The 14,729-nt window shown below is 51.3% G+C and overlaps 1 protein-coding gene across 1 annotated transcript in view; it reads right to left on the bottom strand.

The window, feature by feature from the left end:
* Window positions 1-14,729, bottom strand: part of LOC137526005 (transmembrane protease serine 9-like) — a 139,144-nt gene that overhangs the window by 29,616 nt on the left and 94,799 nt on the right. The window contains exon 9 of the mRNA XM_068247215.1: window positions 85-280. Within this exon, the coding sequence (XP_068103316.1) occupies window positions 85-280 (196 nt within the window). The remainder of the gene's footprint in view (window positions 1-84; window positions 281-14,729) is intronic.

Raw genomic sequence — 14,729 nt, 5'->3', positions numbered from 1 at the left:
CACTTCTTTAGCTGTGCAGCTTAGTGAATCAGAGTCTTTCTCACAATTTTATGGAAAAAAAGGAATAAAATATGGAATACTCACTCATCGAAGCAGTGTGCCGCTGTCAGCACCCACTGGGAGGTGATCAGGGAACCGCCACAAATAAACTGACGATTCTCGTAAATGCTGACCTGCCAGGGCCACTCCCCATCCGTGGCATCCATGCCGCCTACAATCCTGCTGGAGACCATCGGAGAGCCACACACAGGATTATCTGTTGTGGCCGGACCACACAGAACTGTATATCAGAAACAAAACAATACATGAAAAGATTGCTGACATCAACTAAAAAAAAGCCTTTAAAGGTTACCCGAAGTGACATGTGACATGATAAGATAGACATGTGTCTGTACAGAGCCTAGCACACAAATAACTATGCTGTGTTCCTTTTTTTTCTTTCTTTGTTGGAAAGAGTTAAATATCAGGTATGTAAGTGGCTGACTCAGTCCTGACTCAGTCCTGACTCAGACAGGAAGTGACTACAGTGTGACCCTCACTGATAAGAAATTCCCCTTTTTTTATCTCTTTCTTGCTCTCAGAAGCCATTTTCTTCTAGGAAAGTGTTTTATAAGGTCTCTGGTACACTTTAAGGAATACCACTATTCAATGTATATATAAAGGTGTTCATTACCAGCATAGCACTTATGCAGAGCTAATAAGATGGATGAAGGAGGGCCTCTAGTGGGCTCCTCTCAAAGGCGTCTCACCCATCAGACAACTATAATTATTCGCCTGGAGCGGCGTGGGATGGTATGAGCGCAACGCAGGGGCCGTTCGCCGCAACTGCTACTGAAGTTTGTGTTTTTTTTTTATGATGGCCGCAGCACGAGTACTTTGTTTACTACGTGCGGTGCCGCCTCTAACTCCGCCCCTGCCTGTCACCATGGCCGGTGCAAGCCACATAGGCTGTCGCAAATAATCAGTGTGTCTACTCTGCACAATTTGCCCCGTTCCATTCACAGCGCCCTGCTTTTCTGTGTACAGTGAAGCCTGTGCGGGTGTACAGTAGTGTTGGGCGAACAGTGTTTGCCACTGTTTGGGTTCTGCAGAACATCACCCTGTTCGGGTGATGTTCAAGTTTGGCCAAACACCTCATGGTGTTCGGCCTTTTTAGTTCGGGTTCGCCCGAACAGCTCAATGCCCAGCCGAACAGGCCGAACAGGGTCCCCTATGGGGTCGCAGGCATAAGGGGGGAGCATGCCCCGGTCGCGGGGGGGTCGGAAATTCCCCCCACCCCCTCCGCTAGCGCTCCCCCCTCTGCCCGCTTCCCCATAAAAAAAATTTCCGTAAAGTTCAATAGTACCTTCAGTGGCTGGCCTGGCTGGCACTGTGGTGTGTTGTGAGTGAGGAGGAGGAGGAGTCCGAGTAGGACGCGTTGAGGCCGGGCAGCGGGCGGTTCATCGGTAGTACCCTTGTGGTACTTCCGCCCTTTCTCTGACCTCACGTCCTCTACGTGATGACTCATACGAGGGTACGCGTCACGCGTACCCTCGTATGCAGAGGACGTGAGGTATTTTTGTATGGGGAAGCGGGCAGAGGGGGGATCGCTAGCGGAGGGGGTGGGGGGAATTTCCGACCCCCCCCCCCCCCGCGACCGGGGCATGCTCCCCCCTTATGCCTGCGACCCCATAGGGCCCCCAAAAGCGGGATGTTCGGGGAGTTCGGGGCTTGGGCCGAACATGGCGAACATCTGGCCCATGTTCGGCGAACGGACCCGAACCCGAACATCCAGGTGTTCGCCCAACACTAGTGTACAGGCAGTGCAGAGAACGGCTTAACACAGTGGCGGGGAGTCTACAAATTAAGAACCCGGAACAGAGTAGTAGCAGTCTAGCAGAGCAGCGTTAAGCAACAGAAGGCAGCTGCTGCATGCTCATTGCAGCCTAGCTTAGCCTGCTATTATGTTGCCTAGTTTCTTCTGCACGGCACGGATTAAAGCCTCCCCGGGTGCCAGAGCAATAAAGAAGAGGGGTCCGAGCTGACAGCTGGTTATCTTGTGCTTTGTCTCTGCTGTAAGTAAAAGCACTATTCACCTCTGTCCGTCCTGTGCCTTCACCTCCATGCTCACCATACCTCTCCTCTGATCTTTATCACTCAGCAGGCTGTCTCTGCCAGCTAAAGTTGCTTGGAGGTCAGAGGTCTTGTAGTTGTACGCTGCTGGGGCTGGTCATCCAGGCAGTGGAGGAAGGAACAATCTCAGGCTAATGATTTGAAGTGTCTGTTTCCCCTGCCTGTCTAATACAAACGCAGCACACACATAAGGTGTCCAGGGACTTCTTCCAGCCCCCTCTAGTCATCCTGGTCCCTTTTTGTCTTTCTGCCTCATTCCATTCAGTAGCTGTCTCCTCTGAAACTGCATGCACAGTCCCAGGCCAGGCTCTGGCTGGATTGCACTCCTATGGTCAAGTGTTCTTCGCTTGTGCAATTAGAAAGAATTGCAGCTGCGCATGTGCTGAACATTCCTTGACCATGGGAGCATGATTGAGGAGGCACACAGCTGGGGCCAGGCATAAGCAGTAGCCCACAACAGCCAAATTTCACGGGCACAGCTACTGAAGGGAGAAGAGCAGAATGACCGTGTGGGATAAGGATGACTACAGGGGGTCTAGAAGAAGCCACAGGTAAGTTAAACTGGGAACCTTACTGTCACTTTAGGTTCCTTTTAAAGAAAACCTGAGCTTAAATAAATACAAGCATTTATACTTACCCGGGGCTTCCTCCAGCTCCCGATGTAGGCCATGGGCTCCCTCTGTGACCTTCTGGGCTTGTAGTAGTCCGAGACTACTGCGCATGCGTGGTGGTCCTGGCTGTGCACTTCCTTGGTTATGCATCTGTGGCTAGTAGCAATCTGCGCCTGTGCAGTTAGCTAAGGCTTGTAACTGCGCAGGTGCAGAATGCTCCTAGATGCAGGAGCGCGACCAGGGCTGTGCATGCGCAGTAGTCCTTGACTATCTAACGTACACTTTAAAGCAATACTGACGCGAATAAAATAAATGTATACATTAATACTTGGCTCATTAGTGAGCCTCTGAAAAGGTTTCCTGCATCTTACACCCCACCATTAGTGTTGAGTCCCTATCAAATAGGCTGTGTGAGCGATGCTGTAGACGAGTCTGTTCATACTGGACATGCGTGATTAAGGTCCTTGCATGTCCAGTAGAAAGAAGGTGCCTTGCAAAGCTTCTTTTCCTGTGTGCAGGAAGTTCCTTTGTTATACTGGACATACACGGACCATACTTGCACATGACCAGTAAAGACACACTCCTCCATGGCAGCACCAAGGGGCCCAGCACTGGCCTGGTGGGGGTTGGCACCATAGGGGGGGGGGGGGGGGGGGTTGAGAGATGCCACGGGGGGGGGGGGATATGGATATATGGACGTCATATGGGGGCGCCACAGGTTCTCTCGCCTGGAGTGACGAAATGGCTAGAGACACCCCTGGCTCCTCTGGTCCAGGGGCCCGGTGCGTTCAAAATCTCGGCATCGCCTATTGCTACGCCACTGGTTGGCCTCTTGCTTTGCTTATCTTCTTAAACTTCAGTGTCTTCATCCTCTCCGATCACGTGGCATTATCACCTATTCATGTTTTGTGCTTTTTAGTCGGCTTGGTGTGTGTGTTTGTTGGGTGATTGTTAGAGGTGTGGTAGAGCCATCTGATGTGTTTTCAATGCACTTTGGCATAGCAATAGGGGATGCAGAGGCAGTGACCGCACTGGAGGCCTCTGGACCAGAGGGGCCCATCAAGGGCCCTCCCTCAACTGCTGTATTTGCTCTTCATTGGTTCTTAGCTGGTAATGATCACCTCAATATGTGCTTTGTTGTACTGTGGTAATCATTAGCAATCCTCTCTTCCTTAGAACTTTGTCCCTGCAGCTGTTTTGGGCAGATTTTGCTGCTCCATATCAATTGCTTTACAGGGGGCCATTGTACAACTTGAGTGGGGCATCTACAGTAGCTGCTTAGCGGTGGCGCTGTTTATTAGTGCTTGTCACGGACGATTGCGGGGACGCAGGCGCGTCCTGGAACCGCCCGTGAAGAAAAGAACGATCGCACTCGATTCTCTGCGTCGATTGCGCTTCAAATCGATAGAATCTGGATTTATTGTGTAGGAGGTCTGCAGTCCTTTTCTTAGCAAAGAGAGCACCATTCCAAATGCTGGTTGGCCCTTTTGATATGCTAATGAGCCTGGGCCCAGAGAGTCCCTGGCTTCAAGCTGTGCTGATGGCCCATCCATCAGGTATAAGGTGACAAACACCATGACAGAACCAAATTTAGAGTGAGGGAACTCAGACACTCCGACTCCTTTTCCCAGCAGGGAGCCGACATGTGGCTTGCTGCTGCCAACTTCAAAGAACCTTTGCCTGGGAATGACCTGGTATAAATCCCAGGGGTCTCTCATATTCCATAAATTGCTATATGTATCATATTTTCTGTGTTGCCAGGCTGGCAGACCCTCCAAACTAACAGAGCAGGTAGGGCCCTGCCTGGCGTTGGTTCTGAGCACATTTCAGAACCTTCTGAGGTAAAGACTGCCCGTTAGGCAGTCCAACAGTGCCCTAATGGTACCACAGGGGTCCCACCCCTCATGTTTGGTATCAGACTGCTGGGTACATCGAGGCAGATCTGGAAATATTAGTAAATCTGCCCTGACCTGTACGGTTCTGTGAGATAGAGCCCATATATGGGTAGATATGATTTCTAGCCCCAGTACAAGAGGAGGGCTCATCTCATCTTTGAAGGAGGTGTATAGCTCCCCGCCCTCACTCCCTCCTACTGAAGCAGGGGCATAAGAATGGCTGAGGACTAAAACTCAGTGTCCTCCACACTGAACCATCTTGCACTCATCAGATGCCAGCTTGAGGATATGCTGGCATCCACCTGGTCTGAACTCTGAACTCTGGACTTTGAAACCAAGGACTTTATGATTCTTCCCACAATAAGGACATCTTTCCAGAACTAAGTATTTTTCTCCCTTCTTTTATTTTTCATACTGGCTATTACTGTTTTCATAATTGTTGATTTTCATAATTGTCTGTATATATTAATTATTTATATTGCGTGAATAAACGACTTTCTCCAAGTCATTCACTTTCCGCTACCCTGCTTATCAGCACACACAGAAATGATCCCGGGTCTCTGAAGATACGCTACTGTTTGTTTGTTGTTGGCTAGACAGGATATCGTGTGTTTAACCGTTTTATTCGCAGGATTAGTCAGTCAGTTAGTGGGCCCCACGGTCCCATAGTAACCGCGGTGGTGGCAGTTTACTCTGAACCAGTGGGTGACGTTGTAATCACCCGTGTCTCACAGGCTCCCTTCTGAGCTGTCTGCGGCTAATTCTTAACGGTTCCTGCGCATTGACTGCGACCAGAGTTCGCACGATCTGTGCGCTGGCATCGTTTAGAAGGCTAAGTGCGGTCAGCCACTGAGGGCTCCTGTGACAGTGTTAGGCAGCGGTGGGATCTGTGTTGTGCTGAAAGTATCTGCGATAGCGCTAGCGCTATCGAGAAACGAACTAATTCGTTGGTGTAGCTGGAAGGCAATATATTTTTTATATATACAGAGAGACTGTGTAGCCAGTACCCCTTCCCCAAAGTTTTATTTTATTTGGCATGGAAATGTCCGGGAACTACCAGAACATGTGCCTAGCAGACCTGGAAAATCTTTGCGAAGAGAGGGGCATTGGCATCCTCCGCAAGACAAAACGGGACCTGATAGCAGACTTGTCCAGATGGGATGCCCAGCAACTGCGGGAGCCGGGAGTGTCCGCTGAGGTGGATACCAGCCCATCTGACAATCAAGGGGAACCAGAGGCTGAAGATCTTAGGCGTACAGAGGTTGAGCATCCTGCGGGCCCTGTTGCAACAGTTACGCCAGAGACTGTCAGTATGGACCCCAATCCCAGAGTTTCTGACATTACTCGCCCGGAACTGGCCAGTACTGGACTGTCCATGGGTGCTGACCCGGTAATGCAGCAGGCATTACAAAAGCTGATGGAGACTGACCTGGACAAGTACATGCAGTACATGGAAGCACGAGAGGAGCGCCAATCTGCCGAGGCGCGGGAGAGACGACAGCATGAGCTCAACATGGCAAAGGTTCAACAGGCCAGCCGGAGTTCACCGCCCAGCCTCCCTGCTGCAGGAGCTGCAGCACCCGTAAGTGCAAAATTTAAATTTGCTAATATTGAAAAAGACACAGACATTGACTTGTTTTTGCGGTCTTTTGAAAAAGCATGCCGTCAGTATCGTCTGTCCCCAGACCAGTGGGCCAGACATCTGACACCTTTGCTGCGCTACAAAGCGCTTGATGCCTTCGCAGAATTGCCTGCGGAGAAGGATAATGATTATGCTGCTATAAAAGACGCTATCATTACTAAGTACCAGCTGACGCCAGAAGCCTATCGGAAAAAATTCAGGGCCTGGCAGAAAAAGCCTTCTGATTCGTACCGAGATGTGGTCAGCAGCTTGCTCACCACACTCCGCCAGTGGACACTAGGCCTCACCAAAGGGTCTTATGGCGTCCTGGAGGACTTGATAGTCCTGGAACAATTTCTGAACATTTGCCCTGCTGATGTACGACAATTTGTGCTAGAACGCAGGCCGGCTTCAGCCACTGTCGCTGCAGACCTTGCTGAGACTTTTGCAACTACCCGGGTGGCTGATACCCGCAGGACTGTCCCATCCAGCTGGAGGGGAGGTCAGCCCAATACCTCGGCAGACTCTCCTGCCCCTGTGAGCCGTCCGCCACAGAGGCCACCCAGCACAGCTTCCGCACCCAGGTCTGCAGCCCCTGGAGAGGTCACCTGTCACTACTGCCACAAGACGGGACACATGAAGTTCACCTGTCCGGAGCGGAGGCAGACCACCCCAGCACCTGGACCACCCGCACCTCGCCCGCGGCAGACACCACCCGCCAGCGTACCCCAACCAGGAGCCGCATCCAACCTGATGTTTGCAAAGGGGACAGGGAACTCCCCCATCACAAGCAATCACCAGCTGGTTACTGTGAATGACCAGCTTGTCACTGGTTTCCGTGACACCGGAGCAGATGTCACTCTGGTGCGTGCACACCTTGTCCCCGCAGAGGCCATCATCCCTGACCAGTACCTCACCCTCACTGGAGTGGGGGGCACTCTTTCTCACATTCCCCAAGCCCGGGTGTCCATCGACTGGGGGGTGGGGGTCCACGAGAAGGTTGTTGGGATCCTGGACCAACTGCCGGTCCCTGTTTTGCTGGGGACCGACTTAGGCACGCTGGTGTCGTACTATGAACCTGCACCAAGCCCTGTGGAATGCCAGGACGGAGACGGACTCTCTGCCCACACCCAGGTACTTTGCACCCAGGGGCAAGAACAGGGGGGAGGTGGGTTGAACGTGCCCAGTTCAAGGGAACCTGTGGTTGATGTACAAACTGTCTGTGATGAAAATGTTCCTGTTACTGTTATTAATGCTTGTAACAATGATGTAGGTGATGCCAATATGTGCCATTCTGAAGGTATACCTGTGCTAGCAGTAACACGCAGCCGTACTGCTCAGGACCTGAGCTCAGGACAGGTGGAGGAGGTTCCGGCCTCCTCCCCCTCCTCTGACCACAGGGATGGGACCCTTCAGCCACTAACCTCATATGCCACGGGCCAGCTGGCTGAGAGTGAGAGTGCTGCATTTGTGCAAGCACTCCAGACTGACCCTAGCCTCGAGGCCCTCAGAAAACAGGCTTCTGAGCCCCTCACAGACGAGGCTACCTTCAAGGTATACTGGGAAGGCGGGAAGTTGTACAGTGAGCCTGTACACCCCACCGAAGGTGAAATGGGAATGGGTACCAAGTTGCTTGTGGTACCTAGTGCCTTCCGGGGGCATGTGCTGAAGTCCGCACATGACATTCCCCTGGCCGGGCACTTGGGGATCCACAGGACACTTGATCGTATCCGGGGACATTTCTACTGGCCTCAAATGCGGATAGATGTGACGAACTACTGCCGCTCATGTACCATTTGCCAAAAGGTAAAAAGGGCTGGGAATCCCCGCAAAGCTCCCTTGTGTCCACTGCCAATCATAGGTGAGCCCTTTCACAGAGTGGCGGTCGACATAATTGGACCGTTGCCCACTCCCAGCAGCAGTGGCAAAAGGTACATCCTGACGGTGGTGGATTACGCCACCCGCTATCCTGAGGCCATGGCACTTTCCTCCCTGAGAGCGGACAAGGTAGCCGATGCGCTACTTAACATTTTCTCCCGAGTCGGGTTCCCTGCGGAGATGCTCTCTGATCAGGGAACCCAGTTTATGTCCGGACTCATGGAGGCCCTGTGCAAAAAGATACAGATGACGCACATTGTCTCCAGTCCCTACCACCCGCAGACCAATGGACTGTGTGAAAGGTTCAACGGGTCGCTGAAGCAAATGCTGACCACGTTTGTCGAGTCGCAAGGTGGGGACTGGGAACGATACCTGCCTCATCTGTTGTTTGCATACAGGGAGGTGCCGCAGGAATCTACCGGGTTCTCCCCGTTCGAGCTCCTGTATGGTAGGAATGTCCGAGGACCCCTACAATTGATGCGGGAGACGTGGGAGGGCAAGGGGGACCCCACAGATGTCTCTGTAGTTGATTATGTCCTCAAGTTCAGGGACAAGATGGAGTCCCTCACAGAAATGGTAACGGAAAACATGGCCCAGGCTCAGGCCAAACAAAAACTCTGGTATGACCGCACTGCTGGAGAGAGGTCATTTGAGGTAGGTGACAAAGTGTATGCCCTTCTTCCAGTGAGGCAGAACAAGCTGCAAGCGGCCTGGGAGGGACCCTACACTATAGTGCAACGGTTAAACCCTCTGACATACCTGGTGAACATGGGAGGCAGGAAACAGAAAAGCTTTCATGTCAACATGCTGAAGGCCCACCATGACAGGACCAAGTATGTGCTGCCAGTGTGCAGCCGGTTAGAGCAGGGAGAGGCAGACCCCCTATTAGACCTGCTGGCTGACATACAAGATGTGGACAGCGACCTAAGCGTCAACCCACAACTCTCCTCGTCCCAGCAAGAGCAGTTGCAGGAGGTGCTGGGTCCGTACCAGCACACCTTCTCCGGTGTCCCGGGGCGGACCAGTCTGGCAGTGCATAGGGTAGATACGGGCACCCATCCCCCCATCAGGCAATCCGCTTACCGCGTCTCCCCAGAGGTGCAAGCGGACATGCAGAAAGAGGTGAGGGAGATGCTGGAGCTAGGGGTGGTTCAAAAGTCCTGTAGTGCCTGGGCAGCCCCTGTTGTCCTGGTCCCCAAGAAGGACCAGACAACTCGGTTCTGCGTGGACTACAGGAAGTTGAACGCCATCACCACTACAGACGCCTACCCCATGCCTCGCATCGATGAGTTGTTGGATACGCTGGCGTCCGCCAGGTACCTATCAATCATGGATCTGAGCCGGGGGTACTGGCAGATACCACTTGCACCTGACGCGAGGCAGAAGTCGGCCTTCATCACCCCTTTTGGCCTCTTCGAGTTCACGATGATGCCCTTTGGGATGAAGAACGCTCCTGCCACGTTTCAGCGGGCCGTAAACGACCTGCTGGAGGGGCTGCAAGGGTTCGCTGTAGCGTACTTGGATGACATTGCGGTGTTCAGCCCCACCTGGGAGGAACACCTCAAACACCTGTCCCAGGTACTAGAGAGGCTGGCCGCAGCCAATCTGACAGTTAAGCCGAGTAAGTGTCAGATTGGTATGACCGAGGTGCAGTACTTAGGTCACCGGGTGGGGGGTAACACCCTGAAACCTGACACGGGAAAGGTTGACGCCATCCTGGCATGGCCTCGGCCTATCACGAAAAAGCAGGTCCAGGCATTCCTGGGGACCGCCGGCTACTATAGGAAATTTGTTCCAGCCTATAGTACCCTGGCGAAGCCCCTGACCGATGCCACTAGCAAGAAACACCCCAAGGTTGTTAGCTGGACCCCCGCTTGCGAGAACGCCTTCCAAGCGTTGAAGCAGGCACTCGCGAGTGCCCCTGTGCTTCAGGCCCCGGACTTTAGTCGTCGGTTTGTTGTGCAAACCGATGCCTCTGACTACGGTCTCGGTGCAGTCCTCAGCCAGGTGGATGGAAAAGGAGATGAACACCCTATCCTCTACCTGAGCCGGAAGCTCCTGCCCCGAGAGGTAGCCTACTCCACAACTGAAAAGGAGTGCCTAGCGATCGTGTGGGCCCTACAGAAACTACAATCGTATCTGTACGGCCGCTCCTTCACGATCATTACCGACCATAATCCCCTGAGTTGGCTGAACCGCACTGCTGGGACCAATGGCAAGCTCTTACGTTGGAGCCTGTCATTACAGCAGTATGACTTCACGATTCAACACAAGGCAGGCAGCCGACACCAGAACGCCGACGGGCTATCCCGTTGCAACGGGGAACTAGATCAGATATCGCAGGTTAGCGGCAACGACACACATCTTGCTGATGAATGTCTATCTGCCTTCTCCCCAGGGAGGGCTGTCACGGACGATTGCGGGGACGCAGGCGCGTCCTGGAACCGCCCGTGAAGAAAAGAACGATCGCACTCGATTCTCTGCGTCGATTGCGCTTCAAATCGATAGAATCTGGATTTATTGTGTAGGAGGTCTGCAGTCCTTTTCTTAGCAAAGAGAGCACCATTCCAAATGCTGGTTGGCCCTTTTGATATGCTAATGAGCCTGGGCCCAGAGAGTCCCTGGCTTCAAGCTGTGCTGATGGCCCATCCATCAGGTATAAGGTGACAAACACCATGACAGAACCAAATTTAGAGTGAGGGAACTCAGACACTCCGACTCCTTTTCCCAGCAGGGAGCCGACATGTGGCTTGCTGCTGCCAACTTCAAAGAACCTTTGCCTGGGAATGACCTGGTATAAATCCCAGGGGTCTCTCATATTCCATAAATTGCTATATGTATCATATTTTCTGTGTTGCCAGGCTGGCAGACCCTCCAAACTAACAGAGCAGGTAGGGCCCTGCCTGGCGTTGGTTCTGAGCACATTTCAGAACCTTCTGAGGTAAAGACTGCCCGTTAGGCAGTCCAACAGTGCCCTAATGGTACCACAGGGGTCCCACCCCTCATGTTTGGTATCAGACTGCTGGGTACATCGAGGCAGATCTGGAAATATTAGTAAATCTGCCCTGACCTGTACGGTTCTGTGAGATAGAGCCCATATATGGGTAGATATGATTTCTAGCCCCAGTACAAGAGGAGGGCTCATCTCATCTTTGAAGGAGGTGTATAGCTCCCCGCCCTCACTCCCTCCTACTGAAGCAGGGGCATAAGAATGGCTGAGGACTAAAACTCAGTGTCCTCCACACTGAACCATCTTGCACTCATCAGATGCCAGCTTGAGGATATGCTGGCATCCACCTGGTCTGAACTCTGAACTCTGGACTTTGAAACCAAGGACTTTATGATTCTTCCCACAATAAGGACATCTTTCCAGAACTAAGTATTTTTCTCCCTTCTTTTATTTTTCATACTGGCTATTACTGTTTTCATAATTGTTGATTTTCATAATTGTCTGTATATATTAATTATTTATATTGCGTGAATAAACGACTTTCTCCAAGTCATTCACTTTCCGCTACCCTGCTTATCAGCACACACAGAAATGATCCCGGGTCTCTGAAGATACGCTACTGTTTGTTTGTTGTTGGCTAGACAGGATATCGTGTGTTTAACCGTTTTATTCGCAGGATTAGTCAGTCAGTTAGTGGGCCCCACGGTCCCATAGTAACCGCGGTGGTGGCAGTTTACTCTGAACCAGTGGGTGACGTTGTAATCACCCGTGTCTCACAGGCTCCCTTCTGAGCTGTCTGCGGCTAATTCTTAACGGTTCCTGCGCATTGACTGCGACCAGAGTTCGCACGATCTGTGCGCTGGCATCGTTTAGAAGGCTAAGTGCGGTCAGCCACTGAGGGCTCCTGTGACAGTGCTGCATACTTTTTTGCTCAATAAAATGTTGATAATTTTTTAATTTCTAGTGCGCCCTACAAATAGATCCACTCCGCAGACATATTTCCTCTCCTGATTTGGGATTAAGCAAATAATCTGCTATCTCTCTTGCCTTCCTACACTGAACTCTAGTGGTCAATTTATTTTACTACACAGTCTTATTGTTCTATTTCTTATACAGTTTTTTTAATCTAATAACCAGAGTTGCTCAGAAGGACCCACTTCCGTTTTCAAGTGGTTTGGAAAACAGCTTCATTCGCTTCCGATTCAACCCGTAATGAAATTACAGATGGAAATGGAATTCCGATTCGAACGCAGTTACGAGTTGAAATTACGCATTACATCCAAAATAACGTGTCAGACTCCATAATTACTATATTGGTTAATAGCAAAGCCCCTGTACATGCTAAAACACCAATTTTGCAGGGTATGTTAAGAAGAACAGTAGAAATAAGAGGAGAAAAACTCAAAAAGACCTTATAGTTTTTGAGAATATCGTTTTTAAAGTTCTCATTCTGAGTGTGGGAAATGTTTCAGCAACTGCCGACTTTAGTGGTTAACATCAAAGCCCCCTTATGTGGTAGAAACACCAAATTTTCAGGTTAGGGTTAGGAAGAACAGTGGGAACAAGAGGGAGAAAAAAATACCTCATAGTTTAAAAAAAAAAATCAATTTTAAAGTTAGAGGGAAACAAATTGCAAAGTCACTGTTCTAAAACAACAGAAAATGTATTAACACGTATATAAATGTATTTTTGTATATATGTTCAGAGTGTGGGAAATTTCAAATAAAAATGACATGGGGTCCCCCCACCCAAGCCTCTTTTACCCTTGTTCCTCATTCAGGCTGAAATAGCCAGAAGGCAGAGCCCTGGCCGCATGGGGCTTTGCACCCTGGGCTATACCAGCCCACAAGGTTCATGGTATGGGGGGGCCCCGGGGGAGAGGGACGGCCAAGCCTCCCCCTCCACCCAGAGCCCTTGTCCAATCCATGGACAAAGGGCTCTTCCCCACCTCCAGTGCCCAATGATGCCCTGAGGGGGATTCATGGTGGCATCTGGAGTCCCGTTTAAGAAGGAAACCCCCAGATGCCCTCCCCTCCTCCCAGGAGAAATGGGTATAGGGGTACATAGTACCCCTTACCCATTTCCACAAAGGGTTAAGTAAAATAAAAACACAACAACAAGAAAAGTCCTTTTTAATAACCAGAAATACTTAACTGTACCTTTAGAAAAAAGTTCCTACGCCAAAATTATCGGAAACGTCCCACATCAATATCCTCTAATCTTGCGAGCTTCATTACTTTGATTGAAGATCTCCACGCACCCGATGACACACACCGCTGCTCTCCGCACCGCTCTAGCTATACTAATTATAGCTAGAGCTAAAGCATTTTTACATTTTGGCTCCAAGGCTCCCCATTGGTCTGTTAACAGACCAATGAGGAACCATGGAGCCAAAATGTAAAAATGTTTTAGCTCTAGCTAGCTATACTTAGTATACCTAGAGCTGCATGGGGAGCAAATGTGTGTATCATCGGCAGGCCTGGCCCTAGACTTTTTGCCGCCTGAGGCAATTTTCAAAGAAATCGCCGCCGCTCCCCCCCCCCAAGCCGTGGGTGTGGGGGGCCGCCCGAGCTGGAGGGGATAGCGGGCAGGAAGGGGGTATTGGGCCTAGCGGCGGGGAGGGGGGTCGGACCCCCCTCCCTCGCCTGGGTCCCCCGTCCTCCACTCCACTCCAGCTTTAAAAAGTTCCTTGCTGGCTGCAGCTATGTGTAAGAGGCAACGGGCGGGGATTACTCACCTCTTCCTCGTTCCAAGCCAGCATGCTCTCCACTGATGTCACTTCCTGCGGCGTAGCGGAGGACGGGGGACCCAGGCGAGGGAGGGGGGGTCCGACCCCCCTCCCCGCCGCTAGGCCCAATACCCCCTTCCTGCCCGCTATCCCCTCCAGCTCGGGCGGCCCCCCACACACACGGACAGGCGGGTGCCGCCCCCCCCCAGAAGTGCCACCTTAGGCAAAAGTTTCCCCCCGCCTCATGGGCGGGCCGGCCCTGATCATCGGGTACAGGGACAGGTAAGTATTTCTAATTAATTAAGAATTTTAAAGGACTTTTCGTGTTGTGTCTTCAGTGTATTTCACAAAACCCTTTGTGGAAATGGGTAAGGGGTACTGTGTACCCCTATACCCATTTCTCCTGGGGAGAGGGCTGGTATTTGGGGATCCCCTACTTAAAGGGGACTCCCACATGCCACCATGAACCCCCCAAGGTGTCGTCGCCTCCACCTCCTCCTGGGGCACCGGAGGTGGGGAAAAGCCCCTTGTCCATGGATTGGACAAGGGCTCTGGGAAGAGGGAAAGGCTTGGCCACCCCTCTCCCCCAGAGCTTCCCCCATACCATGGACCATGCGAGCTGGTATAGCTCAGGGTGTAAAGCCCCACACGGCTGGGCTCCGCATTGAGAACATATTTAAAAAAAATAAATACATTTATATACATGTTAATACATTATCTGTCATCATACCACAGTAACTTTGCTACTTTTTACTTCTAATTTTAACATCGATTTTCTCAAAAACTATAAGGTCTTTTTGAATGTTTTTTTCCTTGTACCCACTGCCCTCTTTCACATACCCTGAAAATGTGTTGTTTGTAGCATGTAAGGGGGCTTTGCTATTAACCCATTTCCCACACTCAGAAAGAGAACTTTAAAATATCTTTTTCAAAA

This window comes from Hyperolius riggenbachi, chromosome 7 (assembly GCF_040937935.1).
Source record: "Hyperolius riggenbachi isolate aHypRig1 chromosome 7, aHypRig1.pri, whole genome shotgun sequence".
In the NCBI taxonomy this organism is placed as follows: domain Eukaryota; kingdom Metazoa; phylum Chordata; class Amphibia; order Anura; family Hyperoliidae; genus Hyperolius; species Hyperolius riggenbachi.
This window is presented reverse-complemented; position numbering and strand designations above follow the sequence as displayed.